Source organism: Ornithodoros turicata, chromosome 5, assembly GCF_037126465.1.
Source record: "Ornithodoros turicata isolate Travis chromosome 5, ASM3712646v1, whole genome shotgun sequence".
NCBI classification, from domain to species: domain Eukaryota; kingdom Metazoa; phylum Arthropoda; class Arachnida; order Ixodida; family Argasidae; genus Ornithodoros; species Ornithodoros turicata.
The window spans coordinates 5,268,608-5,294,864 of NC_088205.1; the positions used below are offsets into that span (position 1 = coordinate 5,268,608).

General features: G+C 45.7%; 1 protein-coding gene across 3 annotated transcripts in view; it reads right to left on the reverse strand.

Moving 5' to 3' along the window:
* Positions 1-26,257, reverse strand: part of LOC135393818 (cell adhesion molecule Dscam1-like) — a 235,166-nt gene that overhangs the window by 50,924 nt on the left and 157,985 nt on the right. For all 3 annotated transcript variants that reach the window (XM_064624100.1, XM_064624099.1, XM_064624101.1), the window contains exon 3: positions 2,497-2,661. In XM_064624100.1, coding sequence (XP_064480170.1) covers positions 2,497-2,661 — 165 coding nt within the window. The remainder of the gene's footprint in view (positions 1-2,496; positions 2,662-26,257) is intronic.

Sequence of the window (26,257 nt, forward strand, 5' to 3'; positions counted from 1 at the left end):
CCAATTACAGGACTTCAAATGTAATTGAGTAACGAGTAGAAAAGTAACGCGTTACTCCGGTCGTTACTTTGCATTCACGCAAATTATACCCGTCTTTGTGTGCCTCAGGAAAAAAAAAACGAAGAAAAAAGGAAAGTTCAACAGTGGAACAGCTGAAATAACCCAAAAATATGTACGTCTACTGTAGTTATCGCCCGGGAAGACGTTGACCCGATTGTGGAAGATCATGCGTGGAACTTCCCCCATGACTCACTAAACCTCCAAAGCTACCACAAAGGTACCACCACACTGGTGTAGGCACAGATTAGGGGGAGAGACCCTGAAATTCCAAAACAACGGCTGACGGCACGAAGATCTTGACTTGGGGCAGAACATCTAAAAGATGAGTTAGTCTCTACCGGGAAAGTAATCAATTACTGAGTAATCGATTACTCAGAAAAGTAGTTGATTACTCCAAAAATTACTTTGACTTTAAAGTAACTGATTACTCGAAAAATTACTCAAAAAAGTAATTGATTACAAGTAACGCAATTACTAGTAACGCGTTACGCACAAGTCTGCTGCAAACCGAGCACACCTCGATGATAAAAGGGCGAACAAGCAGGCGAGCTGGTGGTTACGGTAACCCATAACTGCGTTTCTTTCCCAATCCGAGGGTTCTAGTATTGGAACACCTCAATTGCTCCGTAAGCGCCTTGTATTTAGCTCGTTTCGCTTCATCCTCGTACATCCCACCTAATGACCTACATGTAATCGGGCAGGACACTGTTTCAGAATGGTGGAACAGACCCCATGTCTTAATCATCATTTATCTGTTGTCGTCGTTGCAGTTCGATAAGAGGTAACTGCCACGTTGGTTGCGCCCAGTCAGGGACGCCATCAAGTGAGTAACATTTTTCTGTTATTAGCGAATTTTCACCGGTGTCTTTGATTGCTACGAACACCGTTACGAACACAGTTACACTAAATGGCCTTGCGTTACGCTATAGAGAAGTTCTCTTGCGAGCGCCAAGGCAGAAGCTTGCATCTCCTATAGGACCGACAGGCAGTAGTGAGAATGCTACCACTAGCATGGCAGAGAGAAAGAGAGAGAGAGAGAGAGAACCGGTCTCTCTCCTGCCCTCGAAATCGAATAAAAGGGCAATTTAAGTCCTTTCTGCCACCATCGCGAGATTATGGAATTATGAACGGCAACATCGGAAAGGAAGTAACCCTCACAGGCAGCGGAGAGGCTTTATTCACTTTCAACTTTCCCAGACTCACAGTCGGAGCTGCGAGCTCCAAATCGGCTTAGACTGGTTGCTACGATTAGCAACAGCGGCGCTGATAAAATACAATTTCGCACCTCCTTTTTTTGCTTCTTTATATACCGCTGTTATCTGACATTTCCCACTTGTTCCTTTCTTTTGTCCGTGTCAAACTCATGCTGTCAAATCTGTTAGAATCTTTCCATTCTGTTCTATTATTTATTTATTTTTTTTTGTGTTTTTTTTTGCGTGTATGCGCGCCCTGAGAGATATTTCGGGAAGACAAGTTGCGTATAGGTTAATCGATCGCTGCGATTACCATACATTTCGAGTATATACTGAATGCACCGCAATGGATGGGTAATACTTTAGCAAAAATCGGCGTTACGTTCCTGTCGAGAACGTCGCAGGGAAGAAGTTCGTCGCGTGGGATACTTCATTTTATGTTTATTTATTTATTTATTGGCACAGTTGCTAATTGCGTAACGACTGAGTCTGACAACTCGCCTAACACCTCAAACATTTCTTTTCTCTTCCTTTTTGGAAAGACTGAACGCTGCACTCGCAAATGTGAAAACTGTTTAGCTTTAGCGTTGCGATCACGGGCTCCTGGAACTTAGTACACATCAAATAGTACATAAAAGTAGCCGTAGGACTACGTAAAATAATTTAGCACCACATGTACTTCGCCCAGCCTTCAAAGCAACGGACTTTCAAACGTGCAGGTAACGTGTAGGTAATGGAACTGTAAAAAGGAACACTGAACGCTGTACTCGCAAATGAGAAAACTGTTTAGCTTTAGTGTTGTGATCACGGGCTCCTGGAACTTAGTACACCTCAAATACTAGAAGTAGCCGTAGGGCTACGAAAAATAGTTTAGCACCGCACGTACTTTGAAAGCAACGGACTTTCATGCCTCTGAGCAAACATGTAGGTAACGAAACTGTAATAAGGAACAACTGTAATGAGAAAAAAAAGGAGATACGACATCGCAAATACCGTAAATACACGCTAGAAAAAGCTGGAGAAGGGAGGAATACGCATCATCCGACGTTCCCCACAAACATCTTGCGCGATCGTCAAAAAATGGAAGGGCTTTAACCATATCAGTCGTCAGCCTTCTCACTTGTAAGTTAAGACATCACCAGGAAAAGCCAAGCTTAAAAAGAGTAGGGAACCGAGCTGTTTGGCAGTCTATGATAAAAGCGTTAAAACCCAGCGCAGGGGAACATAAAAAAGCGAAGCTTACCATCCGATTGGCCGCGGCGTATGACGTATTTGTCGTCCCTGAGCCACGATAGAACACTGGTGAAATCCCGCACGGCGACTGGCTGGATCTGACACGTGAGCACCGCTGTGCTGCCCCTGGTGGCGAACCCGTCGTGGACGCTTACTTCGTATTCCTGTTGAATCACTGCAGAGACAAGAAACAGGTGCGCATTACATATGGGGCTGAGTGAACAAAATATTACATTAGCGGTTAGACAGTGTACCGGTTAGACGTTAGCTCACATTCAAATGCTCGTTTTTATTTCTGCTCAACAATACTTTATTTCGGTGACTGTAGACGGATATGTGTGTCTTTCTCCTCTATCACTTCGTGTGACTGCTGTAAATCTGCATGAAATCAAAAGTGTTCCCCAGTCTCATCAGGGCGATATTGCGTCTAACTTTGCTTCGTAATCCTTCAGAATAGTTGAGGCAATTTAAACGCGATAAAATTTCTTGTCCGACACCCTCAGCATTGCGTCATGGATGAAACCGTCAAAGTCAAAATCTTGAAGTTTTTTTTTTTTTCGTGTGTTAGCGCCGGGAAGCGACTGTGGCTATATGAGCGGCGTACACATGTGGACAGATGGAGAGAGGACAGCAGGAAGGAGTGGGGGACAGCGGGGTTAGTAGGCGTACTGGGCCGACTTCGGAGGGAACCGAGTCGACATTCGTCTGGAATGTCTCCGGAAAACCTCAGACAGCACAGCCGGTGGTAGGATTCGAACCAGCCACCTCCCAGGCATCGCAGCACGACCTTCGCTAACCCTAACGAGCGGGACGCCTTAATCCGCTCGGCAAAGCCGCTGGTCAAAATTTCGAAGTACGACGTTAAAGAAGAACACAATCAAGGAACCTCAAAATGTCAGCAAACACAATGAAATCGAAAAACAAATAAACAAACAAACAAACAAACCAACGAACGAACGAACAAACGAACGAACGAACGAACAAAGAAACGAACAAACAAACGCCGAGCTTATTAGCGAGTTTTAAGTAAGTCGAAAAGTGTTGATGTTGACGAAAGCGTTTTCAAAAACGAGACAAGCCAATAGAGTCATTCCTTCGAAGTGGGCGAACATCACATTGGCTTCGCTCCGACAACCTCCTTTATCGTACCTTTTTCGTAGAGAACTTCCTATCTACTAAAACCTGCTATTATCCTCCAGAATATTATCCTCCTCACCGGAGAAAAGCACCAGCCGCGAGCCTCCATGCGCTTCTGTCGACATCAGTTATCATAATCACTCTACCAGCGACGCCATTGCACCCTTGTCAGCGTTTCTCGCGCCTCTCTAGTCAACAAGAAATACGAGAAAGGAAGAATAACGTAGCTGAAAATCACGCGAAGTAACCCGCGTTCCTCCTCCCATAGCATCTTCCGGAGAATAAGAAAGGAAGCGTTCTGCCATTTCTTTCCTCTTCCGTGCCTTCTCATGCTAAAGCCAAACGACGTTCGTTCGCCTCGTGTTTATTTTAACTAGAAAGTGGGAGAGAAGGAGCGTCATCAACGTTACAAATGCAGTCGCGCAAGCAAGATAGATTTTCCGGACGTCGGACGTGAGCAGTTTTGTAGCTTCCATGCAGCCTGCGGCTGACATCTTGCATTTCTACGGAGATTGGCTTCAAGCTGGAAAGGCAAACGTTCGTTTCTTAGCAGCGACTTTGAAACGGAACGGGAACGTTATATTTTCATTCTAGCGAGTGTTTCTTTTTTTTTTTTTTTTTAAGGCTCGCGCTTCGGCACTCAAGATCTGAAATTGTAATATCCTTTTCTTTAAGTGATATAACAAAGACACCCGTCAATGTCAGAAACAGAGGACGCAATGTGAATGCGATTCCACTTTGAGACAAAGCAAATTTTTTCTTTTCGGTCGAAGAACGATACCTGTTACGGGGTGTGGAAGAAAAAAAAAAAACGAAAAAATTCCTGTCAGGAGAGATTTTATATCTGACGTGTTTGCGCGATACATATCGTAGTGCTTTTTGTTAGCGTGTCGTGCGGGAATGACGGCAAATTTCATCGAGTATATGCATATTCCGCCTGTGACGTTTGTTCTCTGCTGTAGTTTTTGAACCTATACGTCTGGAACGCACTGAAGAAGAGATGTAGTTCAGATGTTGGCGACGTCCAGGTTATTTTCTGTTGCCATCGCTGGCAAAAATCACAATCAGATACACTTATACCTAACAAATTAAAATTAACGCTTTTAATTTGACAACATCCACATTATTCGTTGTAGCCCACCACACGAAAACACCGCCTTATCTCACGAGGGAAACACACACACACACACGTACGAGCACGAACATACCAATGCACACCTTGAATTCGTCCTGTACATCCACCATAACTTCACACCAGTAACGACAGAAAAACTTTTTTTTTAAGATGAAAAAGCGTACCGAAAGTCATCGAGCGCAAATTTTACGATGCTCGTCCGAAAGAGAAGGGAAAAACAGCGGTATTTTCCCAAGACTTACAACGCCCCGAATTGATTACCTTGTTGCTGCGGTACGTTTTCGAAGCTCAGCAAGCTGTGCCAAATTGTATGGGGACAAGACTCGCGCTTTATTTATTTTCTTTCTTCTGGAATTACACTCCAAGACTGAGTTCGAGCTCGAACGGAAATAATAATAATAAAAAAACAACGTGCAAAGAAAAGTAAAGAAAGCCTGATCGGCAGAGCGTGCTCCGAAGGCAAATAGCGGGTCGACAGGACGACAGGCATTCGTGGGGGAAGTAAGGTAATCAATCAAAGCGGAAACCCCACGGGGGAATATTACACAATGATGTCACCTGCAGCTGCTGATTCTGAATCGACGCCAAACAAGTACACAACATTGATCATTGGATGGAACGCATTTGTATTCGAGGCAACAGAGCAACAGCAACGCGGCAAAGGAGGGAGATCGAAATTGCGGCGTGTAAATATAGCGCACACGAGAGTAGAAGGTAGACGGGTAGAAATCCAGCGAACCGGTAAGGAAGGATGAAGGGAAGTACGTCAGGACGAGAGCCGCCGATATTTCGAACAGAGACTGTTCTTCCTCATGGGCGAAGAATATTTTTTTCTGAAAACGTCTTCATATGACTTCACACGACTCCAGACGTTTTCAGATTACTTCACTTGGCTCCAGACGTCTTCAGGAGACTTCAAGTGACTTCAGAGTGACTTCATGTGACTTCAGATGACCTCAGGTGACTTCAGGTGACTTCAGGTGATTTCATTTTGCTTCAGATGACTTCACTTGACTTCAGATGACTTCACTTGACTTCAGACATAATCCGGTTACTTCTTCGCGCAGAAGAAGAAGAAGAAGAGTCTCTGTTCGAAATATCGGCGGCTATCGTCGTCATGCACTTCCCTACATCGAGTAGAAGGTGCTATTCGTGTGCAGGGATAAGTCGCAGTAGTTGTACTGATAGTAGTTGTAGTAAGTATGCTCCAGGTATAGAATGCGAACAACTGAAACGAGAAGGTGAGACCAACATGAAGAAGTGGCCACAGCTTGCTGGCACTGCGCCAAACGCGTTGAATGCGGCAGCTTTGTAGGGCCGTCGTTGGCGGTAAATGTCTGGTCACGTGATCATCACCGTCACGTGGTCATAGAACGCTACGGACGGACCTACACGGCTGTTGACCCTATGAGTCTAGCGTTTTGGTAGCGCGTAACGTAGCGAATGTGGTACTAAGATGACAAACATCTTAGCAACCGGCTGCTGTTACGCAAGAACTTCATATTGCAAGAAAGAGGAGAGTGCAGTGAGTAAGCTGTGGAAAGTATCGGTAACGCCGGTTTCAATTAGATATGCACAGTCGTTATCTCTTTCTCGAAGAGTAGCGTCTTGCAATTTTTTAATACAAGGTGTCACAATTACGATCCACCCAGATTTTTTTAAATGATAGAAACCAACTTAATGTTGATAGCCGAGTTGTCAGTATTTTTTTCTTCTTTTTTCGGCTTTTTTATGGTCTGTAAAACAGCCATGGAGGAAGCATCTCGTTGGAAATACATCGATTGGGCGTTTCCCGAGGCACTCTACGGCTTTCCAATTGCCACCTGGGCCCTTAAACCAATATTTTAAAACATAGCTCATAAATCTTATCTAATTTATGAATGAGGCACAAGTAAAAATACTGGCGACAATTATGCATGACTGCTAACAACACTAAGCTTGATTTAATCGCGCAGACTGCCCCGACTTCTGTCTCTTTCTCTCTCTCTCTTTAACTTGACGCATGTCGGTTGGGACAGTCGGTCTAACCTGTCGGTTGCTGTTTATTTTAGGTCACTGCAAATTCAACGCATGTAAGAGCAATGTGTGCTTATCTTCATTCGCGTATTCTCCGTCACGGTTTGCGTAATAGCACTTCAAATCCTTCGCAAAGACAACGGTTGCTAAGCGAAACTGCACGTAATCACTGGTTGCTAAAACGTGCAGCGCGACGTCGATCGTACTGCACTTAGCGTGGTCAAAATGGGCAAATAAGCGGGTAATATGGGCAAAAGCACGGTAAGCCGACATTTTATAATGCGCGCACGACACGCGATTTGAAGATTATGACAGGGAATATGGCTGGCGTTCGAGGAAAGCATTCACTAGCTTTATGTTGTAACGCTGAACATTCGATAGCGAGAAATAACGATGCAGTTAACTGAGCGGTTGAGTGATTTTTTTTTCAGTATTTAGTCGTGTCTAATTCGTCGAGGCGGGCAATGTAGATGCAAATGTAAATACGATGTAAATGTAAGAAAAGCTCGCAAACCGGTAGTCCAAACTTAAAGTGTGTCTGTAAAGCGTGCTTTGCCTGCACGACAAGCGCGCTATGCGGTAAAGGCCATCAGGTAAAAAAAATTAAAAAATGAAAAGGAGGACGGAGGTGACTACATTAAACTACAGTGTATTTCTATTAGCGAGTTATAGTTTTCTGTTGGTAACGCCACGTCATGTTACCTTACCTACCGGAACCAATGACAGCGTGCGTGACTCAGAATCTTATCTGTTGATTGGGTGCGGTAGACACGGTAGCCTACCGGGCTTCCGGTAGAGGTATGGTAAAACTTTCTATTATTGCGCGTAAATTTGCCAGAGAACACGTAGAAGCGAACGTAAATTTCAGTGGCGGACGCGATGGTATTTCGGTCGATTGATTTCAATGTTTTTTTTTTTTTAATTCCGTGTTGGCGCCGCGAAGCAACTGTGGCTATGAGCGGCGTACAGACGTGGACAGAGGGAGAGAGGACAGCAGGAAGGAGTGGGGGACAGAGGGGTTGATATGCGTCCTGGGCCGACTTCAGGGGGAACTGTGCCGACATTCGTCTGGAAAATCTCCGGAAAACCCAGGGAAAACCTGAGACAGCACTGCCGGTGACAGGATTCGAACCCGTGTCACCTCCCAGTCTCTGCGTGGAAAGCGATCATCCTAACCACTATGCCAGGGGAGCTGGTGATTTCAATGGTAGCCCCGCTTAATGTATTACCGCTTTTCGAATATAATATTTCCTTTCAAATGCAAAGGAGAGCTCGTTATTGCATAATATGCAAGGGATACGTAGCGTTAAGTACCATAGTAGAGGCGCTCTGCGGCTTGGAGCTAAACACAGGACAACGAGGCTCAAAGAAAAGCGGACTCTCCAGTCAGTATGACGCTATAACACACGAACTACTCAAATACGGTTCATTCAGAAGTTTCCCACTCCATTCTTGTTGGTAACAACATTTCCACTTCTAACATCTACAGCGATTGCGTACGCGATGCGAATACGCTAACTTTAGAACCCCAAATGTCAAGCATTGGATGCTGAGACATCCCTTATGAAATATCATCCTAATAACTCATCTTACGATAGTTTTTATGACATCGGGATGGGCTTTCTTAGAGGACGTATCGCTTACTTTAGGTCCCCATAGATTCTTCATCTTTGACATTTTGGGAGCCTGAACAACGACAACGTAAGAAAGAAATGTATCACTAGCATGCACAAAGAAAATACAAGAACGGGCGGCGTTCTCAATGCATCTGCAACCAACAACCACAATGACAGACAGGAAGCTGCTTTGAATCCATCTGAATTCAAAATGGGCATTCGGATTCTCGAATCCTCTCTTACATGCAGAAGCAGCGCATAGGGAATTCAGCTTGACGACAGCAGCGTACCACTGCGGGATCACACATGACCCTTTGCGCAACAACTTAAAGAAATATCCCCCACACAAACACTCCCGTTTTGAAATTGCATGGCGACACTGTAATGGAATTAGGACGAAAAAGAGGAAAAGACGTCAGAGCAGTGGGGGACCGCTTTCTGAATATTTCATGGTGCATTCCGAGACGATATACCGCGAAATGCTTTACTGGATATGCGCGCGGCCATGTTCCTTTCGTGATTAACGAAAAAGAGGTCGCCCTTTACGAAAATGAAACGCCAAAACACGAGCAATATTTTCGGACGCGCAGAGCACACCGGCAGAGCCATGGTAGCGCGCATAATTGAAAAAGGGAAACGGCTGAGTTGCTGCGTACAATTGCATCGCAGCAGGGTACGATTTGCTCGCCCAGCGGGCCGGCAAGTCTGCCTTTGAAGTATAATTTACTTCTCGTGTACATAAGGAAGGCCGAATAATGACCAAATGGAAATGGGATGCAGCCATGTGGAGCGTGTTATTATGAGAGAAAATTCGAAATGCCGAAGTTGTTATGATACTCAGAACGTTGCTAGCGCTGGTTCGAGTGTAATGTAGAAGAAGCAGAAGAAGAAGAAGAAAAGGAAGAAAAAAATGCCGTAGGGCGGCAGTGTCGTAATGAAATGCGCAGACGGAAGGAGTGGAACACGTGGCGAAGAGAGAAAGAGGAATGATTAAAAAAAGAAAGATATTTCTCGCGCTATGCGAAAGAGTATAGACGGTATGAAGTACAGGGCGCGGTCCTGTCGTTTTTTGGAACGCCCGAGTGTTTGTGCTGCAGCTGCTGGACATAATAATTAGAAGTAGGCTCATGCGTAAAGTCAGTCAGCCGAACATTTGTGCGAAGACATGCTGCACGTGATGCAGAGTAGGACTGTTGATAAGTAATTTCGACCAACTGAGGCGTTTCAACGTGTGCCGGAAATTCCAGTGCTGGAAGCAATGTATACCCCCCCCCCCCCCCCCCACACACACACATATTGCTACCGTCCCCGTACCGTCCTAATCGCACAAATATTTTTAGTACGACATTTCTGTTCTTTTATGTGTAGAGCTTGATTTAACCTAGTAACGCTAAAAAAGAAAGAGAAAAAGAAAAGGAAAATACAGTGTCGTATTCTGATTTGTGGTCCTCGTTTTATTCTCAGCCCGGCACGTCCTAGCCCCGTCAGACGTGAACAACTTATGTTGCAGTGTAGCCATTTTGAAGTGAATAGGTGCCGGCTCGTCGTGCAGAACGTAAATACAGAATTATAATAAATGCGCAGAAACAAATGATTTTTTTTTAATTGGGAGTTAGCGCCGCGAAGCAACTGTGGCTATGAGCGACGTACAGATGTGGACAGACGGAGAGAGGATAGCAGGAAGGAGTGGGGGACAGGGGGTTAGTATGCGTCCTGGGCCGACTTCAGGGGGAACTGTGCCGACATTCGACTGGAAAGTCTTCGGAAAACCCAGGGAAAACCTCAGACAGCACAGCCGGCGGTAGGATTCGAACCCACCACCTCCCAGTCTACAGCACGACCTTGGTTACCACCAACGAGCGGACGCCTTAGCCCACTCGGCCATGCCGCTGGTCCCTCGACATTTATGATACCCAAAGATGTCTCATCATATAGTTATCGCCGCAGTGGAGCCACCGTACACGCATAGCCGTGACGAGTTTTTCGCAAACACACCTGCGGTGAATGTTCTGGGAGCCGCGCGGGGACCATTTGCATTCCAATTGTACGTCGATTTCGAATTGGCGTCAGTCAAAAGCGCCACCCTTTTCACGCTGGTACAAATGTATACCCCTTTCGGACCAATACCAATTCGGCACAACCAATGTGCAAACACAGACTTTTCGAACGTTCTATTCGAGCGATGACGCGAACGAAAACCGTGAAAGAACTTCGGAAAATCACTTTGCGAGATATATAGTCCTATAGCAAAAAAGCCGTACGACATCTGCAAAATATGATAAATATGTTGCTCTGCATAGGAATAAAGAAGTTATTCAACAGACAGTTTGGGAACGTAATATATATCTATATATATGCGAGCATATCTCGTGACTTTTCAGGGGCTCGACCCTCTGACGAATCTCGCTTGAATCCAAACTCTGTCAGTGAGTGAGTGATAAGTGGGCAAAAAACAGAAAATAGCAAACGCAACTTCAGCGTCTTCAGAACAAAACAAAAAATCCATCGATAAGTATGCAGCGTTTAAGCACTCTTGCCGAGCCTATTTTCGAGGCAGTTATGTTGATCCTTGTGTTTAAAAATGTATAATCATGCATAGGTTATGTACATGTCCGTTACCTCTTGCAGTTTCTGTCTCTTCTCTTTTTTTTTCTTTTTTCTTCTTTTCCTTCGAGGTATGTTATCTAATAGGTTATGTATGCATTTTGTTTTCTCTGCTTCCCGCAAGCCATTTGTGTAAAATTATGCACGTGGCTATAAGGACCGTTTTACAGGGTTCGCCCTCACGGTCCTCTTGTACTTTGTAATCGTACATTGCACTAATAAAGGAATCTTGAACCTTGAAAAAACAAAAAAAGAACTTGACTCTCACATGCACTCTTCAAGATCAACAACTCTAAAGCCCTTGCCGCGCACTTTCCTTCTCGAAAACTCTATGCTACGTGCATATACACATACACCATCCTTCACGCCTTTCTGTTTCCGCACCGACATCCACAGAACGAAACGAACCCCGACGAGAAAGTTGAGCGCACATATCATATCAAGGTCTCCGATCACGCACCGACGACCAGCTGCAATCCCCCTTTTGCACAAAGACTGCAGCACCTTTTTACTAAAACAAAGCTCCAAGACGTGTATTCCATCCGGACATCCAGGCCTGGGACACGCTCGAAAAGCATTGTAGTGTGCTCGGCTCGTAGAATCACACACACACAAAAAAAAAAGAAAAGTGTCGGGACCCAGTTGGGTGTATGGACCGTATGTGTAAGAAAAAGCGCGATGACCGGCGCTCAGTGTCCTCGACGAGAGCTTGGCCGTTTGAGATATCCCCCTCGAAAGCGTGCGCCGAAAGTGTAACGCGCTAGTTTTGGTGGGAAGAAGAGAAAACCAGGCAACTATGGCAGGGAAATGCAGGAATGCGGAGCTGTGCCGGATTGCAAGGTGCGGGGCGCAATTTTTGTAACGGAATTTTTCTTTTTGCCTTTCTCTCGCTCGTGGAGTCAACGTTGCTATGTCGCGACGGCTGATGAAGATATGTGGGCCGTGCATTGCTTTTACAATGTGCTTTGAGGAGAAAAAAAAGTCTGTTGGTGACGAGGGTGGCGGTGTTGTATTGCGCCGTGACTGTTGGGGTCGTGAACAATGGTTGCGAAAAGTTACAACGGAGAAAGTACAATGCCCAATAATACAGAGTCAGCAACGCAGGGACATTTACTGCCTTCGCGATGCGGAATACAGTGTTCCGCAGCGTCCACCGGGAGGACATGGTCATTAAAAAGGAAAGGAGCCCGCTTGCTGTTCCGTGTTCCACGGGTTCAATATTTTGGCTACATTCAGCGTCTCCCATTAGAAATTTCAACGGGGAACGCGCATCATATCCTGCTCAATGCAACATATTTCTATTCAAATTTCATCATGTCTTTATAAAGGAGGTGAAGAAAGAAATATTTCTATCGGGGTTTCTCCTCAGAACATCTCTATGGTAAAGTACATCGCAAACGATTCAAGAGGGTGTTCAAAACTGGCAACCCATAGGCAAGGCAAGCTGGATTAGGAGGGTGAGGGCCACTGCGGGGGGCGCTGCAGACCCTGCACAAGGATTCAAGCAGACCGCGATCAGCTTCGGAGGAAGAGAACAAACTTCCTTCAACGCAATGCAGATGGACTATGAATTTTTAATGTGGGAGGCTTAACTTCGACTCTGCAAATGTTAATCTGTAACGTTAAAGCGGCATTTTGTACAAGCCGTGCGGTCATGGGTATTTACATCGAGACAAATGGTCGGCGTTGAAAACGAAACGCTGGAAGAAGCAACGCTTAGAGCGTCCATCAAGCAGCAGTCAATGAAATCAATGTGGCTCATGAAAACTGGAATTAATGCGGATGCCTGGAATCGGGGGGCGTCTCGTGTCTGCCATATGTGCTGTCGTCGCGGGAAATTCTTTTTATTGAGACCGATAAAGTCATACTACATGACACCTAACGTGCGTTGATGCATTATTATTTTATTATTATTATTATTATTTATTTACTGACACATTGCTCGTACACTGATGAAATGTGGGACTACGAGGCCGCAGCCTGTTATGTAGTCCCGAGTAGTGCATGAGTGGGCGACAAACATAAATGGTGCAACCAGTAAAGAGCATGCGGGTTTTCCTAAATTTGCTTGAGAAACAACAGCGACAGGGCTCCTGCGTAAACTCTGAACATTCATCATCATTCACCATGTTCTCCCCCTCAAGCAGTGGGATAGGGCGCCGCGTCAGCGGCGAAACATCCCACTACATTATCATCACTTATTTGTTGTTGTTGTTGTTGAGAAACAGTTGCTGAACAGAATGCCGTACAGATGACGTCGGAACTGGCAACAGACCATATCAGAAAGAAGTCCAGGTACGATGCCTGGCACTGACTATATCCCCGGTTATGTTAATAACATTTACGTCACTGTTTAAGTCTACCAATGAGCACATACATCTTCGCAGCTGTAAAGCATACTTATGGATGCAACAGATATCCGAATAAATATGTACATAAGAACAACAGTATCGCTCTATCCTATCATAAGTACCGTATTTTCACGCGTATTAGCCGCGGCTTATGCGCGATTTTTTTTTCTCACGGGCGCCCTGCGGCTTATCCACCGGTGGGTCTTATCTGATGACTTTTTTCCTGGTATTTTCCCCATACGCCGATTTTAACGAAAGGGCCGACAGTGTCTCTGGAACAGCACTGCCCTGCCGATGCACGAACAGTGCGTAACAGGGACGGGTCCACATTCGAGTAGATTGATCTTCCAGCTGCATTCCCCCAAGCAGCTTTAAGGCAAGTGGTGACAGTGATTTACGTCTTCTGGAAGATCATTGACCCATCAGCCCACGAAAAACACCCGACAAGGACACAATCCGATCTTGGTAGAACTCCAGAACTGACCTCCTCTGTTGTACACTGTGCCGATCCCGGAGTATGGACCACAGGGTTTATGGCCTTCTCTATGGTCTCCTTTGTCGCACAAATCAGTCGTCTCGTACTGCCCGCGGCTTATCTCCGGTGCGGCTTATACGCGTGAAATTACGGTAGTATAGCTAGTATAACTACTAGAAACAACAACAACAACAAATAAGTGATGATGACATATATAGTTGCTTGAGCCTCATTGCTTGAGGGGGAGAACAGGAGGAATGATTAAACAGAAAGAGAGGCATGGGCACCAGACACCACACTATCATCACGTCACGAAACCCGACGACACAACACTCAACTCCCCAAACTGCCGTTCGCGGAAACTCGTTCTAAGACGGCGGGGGAAGTAATCGACTGCGACCAAGGAAACAGATATAAAAAAGTGACAGCAGCCTGGATCCTGTGTGACACACTACGGGGGGGCTGGTGTTCATCATCCACGAAGACTATTGGGGACAAAAGGGGACAGACAGGCAGGTCACCGGCGTCCCGTTTTTACCGTTTTTGCACTTGCAGGAACGCGCGTTCTTTGTGCTGTCATCCAACCTGTCATCCCGCACTGAAGATCCATCATGGCCAGTGCCCCATCGCTCCCCGCAATATCCTTTATTGCTCGCGGTGAATACAATGAAACATACGGCCCCGAAAGAATAAAGAGGGGTCTCAGAAGGTATAGTTCCAAACGATGAAGAGGTCGTGAAAGAGAACGATGTGCACAGAGTTTTGCTGATAACGTTACCTTTATATTCTCCGCCCTATACTGAATGTTTTTATTTTTATTTTTTATTCCGTGATTCCGAAGCAACTGTGGCTATGAGCGGTGGATAGGAGTGGACAGCAAGAAGGAGTGGGGGACAGAGGGGTTAGTATGCGCTCTGCGCTGACTTCAGGGGGAACTGTGGCGATATTCGTCTGAAAAGCCTGTCGGAAAACCCAGGGAAAATCTCACAGCGCAGCAGGTGGTATGGTTCGAACCCACCACCTCCAAATCTTCAGCAAGACCTTGGCTACCAGCAAGAATGTGCTTTTGCCCACTCGGCCATGCTGCTGGTACAACTGAGTGTGGACTTAGGACATCCACCATCGCGGAGTAAGATGATGAAGAGAGGGGCTACAGTAGCTGAGAAGCAGCTGTTCGACGCTATCAGAAGGCAAGGAAACCGAAGAAACAACAACAGCTACATGAACGACGATGGGATGAGGTGATTCACGGCAACAACCGAACCGAATAAAATTTTTCACTATGGGAATGGTCTCTTTATTGACTGACACAAACCATTCCATTTGAGCTGTTGTGGTGTGTTGTTTCTTCGCGTTTGCCCAGGCTCAAGCTTGTTTACTATGGAGCTTACCCACCAGTTTGCAAGCATTTATGCTAGCAATGGGAAGATTACAGAATTTCACGAATCGGAATCCGAATGCAGGGAAGGTTCTGCGCATCCACAAATCTTACGAATCTCATATCTTTCGAATCCCTTCTTAAAAAGAGATTTTAACCCCCCCCCCAAAAAAAAAAACACACAACAACAACACTTATACTGAAAATTGTTTTGAAGCAGAATTTGATATATTTCATTAATAAAACATAAATTAAATAATATATTAACTTTCAGGAGAAAACAGACTCATATACCTAAATACCCATGCTTACTTCTGAAATGTAATTTGTATAACATGTTGTTCTTCGACTACAGGATATACATAAACTCTAGACTCTGAATTCTTTCTATAAAACTAAGAAACAATCAAACGTAAAACCATGTTACTTTTAAAGTTGTAATGTCAGAGCTTTATTAAGTGGTTTTGGCGCTCCAAGGGGCCCGTCGGCCTCTGCGGACGTAGAGAAAGTGCAGTGTGTCATGCGATATCCGTGAGACACCTGGACCGAAGGAATAACAAAGGCGACCGATGAACTTACAGGTGCAGAGGACCCGTCGCTGTAGACGGCAGTGTGCTCAATGTATACGCTTAACATCATGACCAGTAACATCTGGCGAAGGACTGACGTTGGCAGTTGCTCTCTTTTTTTTTTTTTTTTTTTAAAGGTTGAGTCCCGGTGAGAGAGATCACGGGAGAAACGAAGACACTGTTGGCTTTACTACAAACGAGGGAAATTCGGGCTTTGCTTCCGCAATGATTTTGTAGAGGTTGCTCTGCTTGCGCCAATGAAGTTTTGCTACCAATGGGTGACTGCGGTGATAAGCGATCAGGCGTAAATAGTGACATACAGTCTCCCTCGTCCTGAGAACTTCAATCGGTATGATTGGTTTCATGAGCTTTCGGCTATGACCATCCGCGTTCCTGCAAGCATCATCTTAGCCAATCATGTATAGGCTATACATAAACAAGCAGCGGCGAGAATAAGCGGTATTCGTATACTTCGAGGTTTGTGCATGTTAGCTGTGCGTCTGCCCCTAAACTGTGACGCAGATACAGGTTTCAAGGGCGCCTAAAGAGGACAAGCTCAATGTAGCATCAACCTTGTGCCATCCAGCTCAATGTGACATCAACTAGCCATGACTGCAGCACAGCCAGTGCTATTGTATCAGCGGACATCGCAAAACATATTTTATGCGTTCCATTCCTTTGACGTGCAGAGACATATTCGAGCAATGAAGCCCGTTCCTTTAGTATTGCTGCCAAGGTAACGACATCCTTTATTCCGCGAGCAGCAATTTTGGCGCTTCAGTACTCATTTAACCCTTGACCCAACGCGTGGTGGTGGTGGTGATGGCGATAGGGCTTGCCGTTGTCGGCCTCACGTATGTGGGCAACGTCACGACTGACGCCCTGGGGGAATGTGCGTCCTGGGCCGTCTTCTAAGGGAACTGTGCCGACCCAACGCGTACCCAAGGTTTTCCCGAGGTGTAACCGTCTAAAGCGCTCGTACATCAACATCGGCAATGACGAGTACTACTCGTCCTGACCTCTTCCTCTTCACTCTTCCTGCCAGAGACGACAAAGGCTCGTCATCTGATTGCAGGGGGGAGGGGGGGGGGATATGAAAAGAGGAAATACGGTTCCAGGTTCTTCCTTTTAGCACCAGAGAACACGAGAAGTAAGGAAAACTCTCCCTTCTGGCGTCTGGAATGTATGTAGCCGTTTTTTTTATAAATCGAAATAAAATGCGCAAGAAAGAATCTGGATCAGTTTGTTGCGGTTCTCGAAGAATTAACTCGGGATTTACTTCGGCTCTGCGTAGGTTTAGTAAGCAGTATAGGCTTCGTCTAAGTTCATTCGCAGCAGCAGCAGCTTATCTCCATAGTAATTTTTCGAACTCTATGTCAATCGGACGCGAACATAATTTCACAATAAAAAAAGTTAAAGGGAAATGTAACAGGAAATAAATACGTACTTCGGTTCAGAAGGATGGCCCAGTCGCAGGCCAACGACGATTCACAAGTTATCTCTTCTTGCTTTTTTTTTTTATATAAAACCAATTTCGCATTCGACGGTTTACTGAGAAAGAGGAACCATGGCACTTTTATCACGTTCGAGCGCGTCAAACAAAGAAACACGCGGCGCGACTAAAACGCCAAGAAATCGGAGCGCGGGGCGTGTGTGTAGCGGCGGGGGGCATCATCATTCTGCCGGAAAGAAAATCGAAATTTACTGAACCGAGAATATCGTCTGCTTCGTTGACCCCTCCCTCCCTCCTCCTCCCCCAACGCGTCGCGCGCGCGCGCTCACTCTCAACATCTCAGTCGTCGTCTGCTATGTCAGTATTTCATTCGACTTCCGATTTTCTACCTTTCTTTTCTTTCCATACCAATCCTCGACAGCAGCAGCAGCACCACCACCACCTCGACCATTTTCTCCGTCACTCTGTCTCCTTTCTTTTTGTGCGTGTGTATTACATAGGAAACCAAATATAAGGGCTAGGGAGACAAACAAAAGAGCTCTCTATTCTTTTTTTTTTTTCATTTTCTCTCTATACTCTTTACCCGCTCCGAAAATCGCTTTCCATCGTGTTTGAAGGAACAAAGAAGAAGGTATACACTTTTTTTTTCTTCTTCTTCTTCTTCTTTTTTCATCGCCCAGCAAACGTCACAGAAAGGAAGTCAAACTTTCGGCGGAGAAATGGCATTCAGCCAGGTATTCGAAAAGTGCTTCAAGTCAGCAACGGTAGAGCCGTTTCTATTTTACCGCCATCTTTCTTTCTTCAGCCGGATACCTCTTTCATTCTCTCAGAACTTCTTCTCGCTACTTTTCAGCTTCGCTTTTGCTACTATATATGCTAGATAGCACTGCAATTTTATGTGGATAGAGCAGATTTAATCTCGCTTACCGTATCAGGCATTCCCGAAGTGAACGGAAAAACGAGGGCTTCGCATCCTGCCGCGTTGCATTCTGGTACTAGTGGATTAAAGCTCAAACGCAGAGAAGAGAATATCGGAGAAATAAGCCAGCACTGAGGTACAGTCAATGGAAAAATAGTCGCGCAGAACGGTGGACCTTTTTAATCATTACGCAACGTGGAGTTGCACAGACTATGCACTACATCATCCTAGTAGTCCATGCGAGTTCACTTCACTGTGCAACATATATAAAGTACGTGCATTAAGCGCTTCATGTGTTTATCATATTACTAGGGATCACCTAGATAAGCATGTTATTTACTTACCCCTAGTTTCGAATTAATGAGAGAGAGATGATCAATAGAGATTATCTATGCATGAGCAAGGTCACATTCAGAATCAAAATCAGGATCGAAATCGAGTGACTGGAGGACACACACACACACACATAAAAAAAAAGAAGAAGAAAACTGTACGATATCGGCGGTTGCTATAGTCACTGTTGCACAGGCACGCAAAATATCGTCCTGAAACCAGAGGCGGAAACGGTGCAAGAAGAAGGAAACGATGAAAGAAGGAAGTCACTGAAAAGGCTAACCTTTTCAGTGACTTCCTTCTGTCATCGTTAATTTTTAGGCATTTGAGGCTTTGTATGTATTTGTCTCTCCATATGTGTTCCAGCCTCAGAACATTAATTGTCTCAACGAAGATCATCTTCGTCCGCCACGTTGGCTGTGGTTTCACCAGTGTGCTACGACGCACGTAGATTTGATCGTGATGAGGTCCCCATAGCTAAGTTTGATTCTTCGATTAGTAAAGGATCGAATCGGCGAATTCAATAATGAAAAGGTAAGGCTACTTCGTCAGTAACTGCTAGTAGGCACCTCCTTGGTAAGGTCAAGAACGTTACGTGTTAGATAATTGTTACGTTGCGCCTCGCGCAGCGTTCTTGCATGGCCACTTTTGGTGATAAGCTGAGCTGTATATGCCATTAGCCACTGAACCTGAACGGTGGAAAGGAGGACACAATAGACAGAGAGTAATTTACAACATATTTTGAATTAATGTCTTGATAATGTCTAATAATGATAATGTCTTGTAATAGTATGAATTAATTACTAACTACTCTGCTAAAACATGGAACTCATTACCATTACGTATTAGGAGCATCACGAACTTTCCAGCCTTTAGGGCTGCGTTACTATGTTTTCTTCAAACCGATTTTCTTTAATACTCTTGTACATTCATCAAATTCTCCTCTGTTGCTTGCTGTTCAAACTGTGATAATAATAGGAGGTCCTGAAACTAGTTTTTAACAATATGACCTCCATCTGTATATTAAACGTATGCATATTGTTTTGGTCAACAATAAACTCTATTTGATTGATTGATTGAATGTCTAGCGGTGAAATCCACAGTTGCGGCGCAGAAAATCTTACACAGGCTTGAGTGCGCATGTTACACTGCATGGTCGCTTCAGTGCAACGTGCACTGCGTTTGATTGGTCGTCGTACGTTCGCTCTTCGTTCGTTTCTACACTGAACCCATAAAGCGTGTGTGTGTGGGGGGGTACATTTATTAGAACAAAAGAGAAAGAAATTGTAGGAAAGGTCAGCCAAACGGGACGTCGGCTCGCTAATCCGCAAAAAAATAAATAAATAGAAGAATAAAATAAATAAAATGGAAAGAAAAAAATTAGGAAATAAAGGATAGACTAACAAACGGTGAAAAAAGGGGAATATATTTATTAGAAGAAAAGAAAAAAAAACGGGGGGAAGGTCAGCCAAACGGGACATCGGCTTGTTATTCCGGAAGAAAACAAAATTGAAGAAAGAAGAATGAAATAAATAAAAAAAAAGCTGAAAAATGAAGGTAAGGCGCACCTTTTCTTCTCTTCATGTTATTGTGAAGGTTAAGGTGAAGGTGAAGGTTAAGGTTATTGTGAAGGCTGCTTGGATAGGATTTCCCCCCTTTTTCCTTACGATAAGGACGGGTTCATCAGGGTGATTAAAGACACAAAGCGACACTAGACTGCGCTGCACGAAAACGACCAGCGGAATTCACCATAAAAGCGTGTAAGCGAGTAACCAGCTTTGGATGTCGAATGATATTACGTGTCTCGATCACGATGAGGAACAAAGTAAAAAGGAGAATAAGGAAAGAACGAAATCACCAGTATAACAGGGACAGAGAACAGCCACTGTTATCCCCGTTGTGTGCACAATCAAATCACCCTGGACGCTGCGCACCCGCTGCTCCCAGCACGATCTCGGCGAAATATCTCCTAAATAAATTGTCCCGGCTACGTGGGTTGATTACACAGGGAACGCAGATTCGATAGGAAAATTTGATGAAGCGATTTCGAACCGTCCAACCTTCCTTCCCTCTTCCCCCCTGGGATTTTGCGGATCAGTCGAGTGGGTACGAGCCAGTCCAAATAATTTCATTCTGATGGATGAAGGTAAAAATGATATTACTCTTTTGAAACTCTCGTTTTCTGCTGCCTGCGCATAAAAAGCAAGTTAGCATGAGGCAAGGAAGGGATTGAGGGGTAGAAGTTGGTTTGGTCATCGCTTTTAATCCCCCGAAATAATTGCTTTTAGGTGGGGGAGGATTGTGCCGGAATTTCGTTTGCGTCTTGATAATCCCTCTCGACCAAGTGTTATCACAGTCCGTATCTGATACACTGTGCACGTGGGTCAAAAGAAGCGTTAAATAAAAGTGGTTCACCGTGAAACTCAATTGTACACTCTGAGAAAGAAAAAGAAAAACGCGTAAGTTGGGGAGCAATTACAACTCCTAGATTGTATAATTACTCCCCGTTTTAGTTCCGTGACTTTAAAATTTACTCCACAGGTACTCCTTAAACTTCGCCCTACGTGCATTTACTCCCTACAGAGACTAGGGTTGCCACCTTTCTTAGTGAAAAATACTGGCTGAGGAAGAGGAGGTGGAATAGAGGGAAAGGGGAAAGGCTCGCGGAAAAGAGAAAGTGGCTGAGGGGTGGATGAGCACACACAGAGACAGAGAGACAATACGACGAAACATAACTTCCTGTGTGTGGCTGGATCATTGATGTTAGAAATTGCTATAAACAGGCACGAACGGTCCACTGAATCGTATTGGAGCAACTGGGTTGGACTATTATTTACTTTGAAAAACGCAGCGACGCACACAAACCCTTCTTTGCAGGAGGAGATCTCATGATGGTTGTGTACGGACTAAGTTCTATCTGGCTCGACACAACCACCAATAGCTTTGCACGACCACTGATCTTGTCCCCTCCGAACACAAGACTTAATGAATAACAATGATGATGATGATTATGATGATGATAATAATAATGAATAACTAAGAAGACGACTGGTGACTTCGGAGTTGGGTCTGTGCTCGAGATTTATTCAAGCTGTAGTGAAATGTTGAAAAGAAACTACCACAAGAGCCCCTATGAACGGCATTGAGCCACAAATACCGGCAAAAGGCTGCCGGTATCACCTTCCTACCGGCAACCGGCAGAGCCAGCAAATAACCGACCATGCCGGTATAATACCGGCCTGGTGTGGCAACCCTAACAGAGACTAATGCTTGTGACAATACGTCTAATGATGGCAGATATTTCGGGTAGTACATACTTGATTGATTGATTCGGTGCCAGCACCACGGAACAACTGTGGCTATAGCGGTACGTACTTGAAACACATCAGCGAAACGCAAACACGGACAGAGAAAACAGAGGACTACCGCAACGCACATGGTCCGCCAAAAGACTAAATTTACTCTTTTTGTTTCTTAGAATGTACGCTCTGCGAAATAGTTCGTGTAACAGACTTGAGCAACAACTTTAATGCTACAGACTCATTAACAGTGATTATTAGGGCTGGGCGGCAGCGTCGATGAGAGTATGGCCACAGGTGCCTCACTCTAGACTGCAAGTATAGGGCCAGCGCAACAACTATAGAGGGACAGGACAAACACATACGCTGAGTCGTGTGTTTGTCCTGTCCCTCTAGTTGTCGCCCAGACTTAGGCTTTCCACATCGTGGGATCTGTCATCAAGTTTGCTTTCATGTTTCACAATTTCGCATATTTGCGCAGACTTACGATACTACGTCAGCGTATTTCGATGAAATACCGGACGATATTACGGAATCGTAATACGAGTAAACCTTTATCTTATTTCTTCTAATCTAAATGTAGGCACAAAAGTCAAAGCTTATCGTCGGCACGAATATCATACAGGAACGAGATCAAGGCACGCAGCGCAACCAGGGCATTTTTTTTAATGTTCTGACTTTGTGTGACTATTGGCATGTTTTCTGAGTTGTCTACGTGATATGCAGTAGCCGGCTGCCACGTTGGTGGTGCCAATTTTCTCCATTGTTTTCTTTTTCACTCACTCACTCTAATCTAAATAGGATTATTACGTAAATGAGACAGACGGACCGAGGCTCCAGATGACTAACCCCAACAAGCTTTAATCAACAAGTGCCCAGAATCTCAACTCGAGCCAGGAGCCGCGCGCTCATCGCAATCCCATGCACCTGCATGGTCGCCCATCGTCCTCCTCTAAGTTATGCAACACACTCCCGCGCCGACAGGGTGACCGCGTTGGCGGCGATCATATCCGTGCAGTGCCCAAGTGACGTCAGGTGGGAACGTGGCCGATCAAGGCAGGTGTCCTCACGGTCTGGGTTTACGAAGAATTGCAATATTTCAATCGTCCGCGTCGTCGTCTGACGTGAAGACCCCAAAACATCCTAAACATCGTCGCGGCGCGGCACAGGGTGTGGTGTGCTGTACAGTCGTCCTTGGCGAAGCGTCTGTGGTCTGTGGGAGCTGCCGCTGGGTCGCTGAGTGTCATAAAGGAGACCGATGCAGCTGTCTGCTGACTCGAGCAAACGTGGACGACTGTGGGCAAAGGTGTGGCTTCTAAAGCGCTGCCAAGGTCCTCCGCCGATTGCGGTTGAGCGTTGATTCTGCTGCCGACGTTCGCCGACATTCTCCCTATCTTAGAGCTGGCTTCAAAATGAGCTGGAGGGATTGTTTCTCTTTCAGCGAAGATCTGCGAAGATCGTTGGTGCCTTTGCACAACGTCGTGCGAATCACATTCAGATTTTGACGATTTTTGTGACATGTTGCTCCTGTAGACGGGAGGTAGGCCTTCCGACAACCTGGTTTGAACTAGCGAATCCTTACAGTCAGTGTAGTCTTTCCCTGGTCGCTTACTGAGGTTGCAGTCCTCTGGCAATACTTTTGCATCACACTGACCCTCAGCGGTTTCCTGGTGTTCTGTGTTCGTGCTGTCCGTACGCTGCCATCGCCATTCCTCGAAAGATGCCTCAATGTTTGCTGTGAGGTCCGACTGGTGCGGATGGCGTGACATCGAGCGTTCTTGAATTGTGTCACTCTCTGTCGAATTTGATTGACCTACAATTGCGCCAGCTGGAGAAGCAGGAGGCTGGCTGACCGAGACTTGACTTCCGAGCTGACCAGCTGGAGTGAGATGAACTGTTCCGCTGGTCCACACAGTGAACGTCCCAGTAGGCAAGGTAGGCAAGAGAGCCAGGCGGAGTGCGCTTCTCGCTTTCGAAATTGCCAGTTCCATTTGCCATTCTTGCTCTAGTATATCTTGCAGTTCGTCATCGAATCTCTCATCACTTATCAAACCCATGACCTGGGCATCCAGCTTCGCAAGGGCTGCCTTCCCGGCAATCAGGCATCGGAGGTGTGCTTCAATTGCTGCCTTGGCTTTTACCGGTCGAGACAGAAGTACGGCGAGATGTTCGGTGGCATGGGTGACCCCGTCGCGGGTTCCTGCCCGAGTACGCAGAAGGCCGTCGAGTGCTTCGCTTGACATCCGGAGCGCGGTCCGAATCCCGGGTTTCGGCACCAAAATGTATTACGTAAATGAGACAGACGGACCGAGGCTCCAGATGACTAACCCCAACAAGCTTTAATCAACAAGTGCCCAGAATCTCAACTCGAGCCAGGAGCCGCGCGCTCATCGCAATCCCATGCACCTGCATGGTCGTCCATCGTCCTCCTCTAAGTTATGCAACAAGGATATAAAAAAAATAACAGAAAAACCTCGCACTCACATTCCTATATCAATCAGCACCACCTTTCGTATTTTTTTTCATTTTTTTTTACTTGCTAGCTAACATTTCTGAGCTGCCAGACGTGAAATGATGCGCTACACAAAAGTCGAGCAGCTCACATTCTACCACACATTAGGAAACCCTCCCAACTTATTTCATCATTACACATGAGAGCACGGAGCGGAGCCAACGAGGAGGAGACGTGGAAGGCAATAGGCGGAAAGATATAATAAGCGCTCCAAAGTGGGACGCCTAATATGGGTTCGTTTGAAGCCGCGAAACAAGTCTTCTAGAGCGCATGGGGAATGCAGAGAATTTGCAATTAGCCCGCTTTCAGGCTAGGGTGTAACAAAGAATCACCCGGGGAAACCGTGGAAGAATTGTTACTGTTGCGTACCCGCAGCGAGTGTAACAGCCCTCGTTTAGAAACTGTCTCGCCTTTTTGATGAGATAACAGTGAGAGATACGAAAAGGATGTTCGCAAAATACTTGAATTCCACGAATGCACGGAAAAACAAAAATATCAAAGCAGTTACAGGGCTGCCCATTTGCTTGCACGTTACGTTAGGTGCACAGGAACGGTTTGATTCGCTACGAGTATAAAGTCCTTCATGAGAACGATTGTCGAGGCGGAATGGTGCCGCCGCAAAGGAACGACGAGGCGCTCTGTATCGAGGGCAGGCCTCGATAACATGCTCTGTGTTCTCCAATAGCGCGCAACCAGAACAATTCGGTGAGGAAACCTTCCCAAGTTTAAAGAGGAGGCGGCCGGTATATAGCACATTGAGACGGAGCCGGTAAATGATGGAGGTAACGGCCAGGGGCAGCGCTAGGGGCATTAAAAACTACTGCAGGTCCGGATCCACTTTGTGCAGTAGTGAGGAACAACAACAACAACAACAACAACATAGATGAATGGATGATGATGATGTGGGATGTTTCCCTGCGTTGAGTGCAGGACCCTACCCCCTTCCAAAGAGGTTCATATGAGAGGATGACGAGGGAAGGAAATCCCTACAGTTCGTGAAGGAGGAAGATGGGACGCATCGACGCCATTCTTGTGAAGTAGACGGGGTGCGTGTGAACACCACGCGCAAGATGGGCTCGCCCTGCAGCTGCATCTACAGCCTCATTTCCGGGAACACCGCAATGGCCAGAGACCCACTGGCAACTGGATGTGGTGTCCCCGTGATACGGCAGAGGAGTACACTTCAGGGACGTCATGCACCATTGGAGACAGACAGCCCTATCCTGCAGGGAAGGTTCTCGGCTGCTGGCAGGCCCATCACCAGGTGATGGCATTGCGCGATCTTGTGGGCTTCCTTACCGCCTCGAACCTGCTTGGCACTCTGTGACAACTTCTGTGACACTCTGTGACGACTTCTGTGTGTGTTCGCGCGGTATCTGACATTATGAACCAGTGGGTGCTCTGTGCCTAACGTCTTCCCCCTTCATTTCCCCCGTTTTCCTTTTGCTTTCTCCTGCTTGACCCACCCTACCTCTTTCCTGTTTGTTTATTCGCTTGTTTTTCTCTTTTTTTCTGGCTCTATTTTTATACCCACGAACGCGTTTTGGAGTAGCCAGTCTTGACTGGGTCAGGACTAGCATCTCCATATTTTCTTTTTTTTTTTCGCTGTGTCTTTCATTTCCAAATTCCAATTCCTTCTTGAGGGAATAGAAAATATTCCAGTTGACCAATATTAGACAGAAGTTAAAAATCTTTCTGCAGTGCACCAAGTCCCATAATGGGCAGTACGCTTATTTTAGTTCATGTTTCCGCGAGCACACATGTGGACTATACACTGTCAGAGGAGGATGCACAAGCACGCGTGCAGCGTCGTCTGGCAAATATTGTTATAGGTGTACCATAAAGAGAGAGAGAGAAAAAAAATGTACGGAAGAGACAAAATGAAATAAAACTTCGGACGAGACGAAACGTAATACGGCGGGTTACCGATAAAGATGCTTTTGCCCTTGCGTAGGCGCGCGCACAATGTGGTTT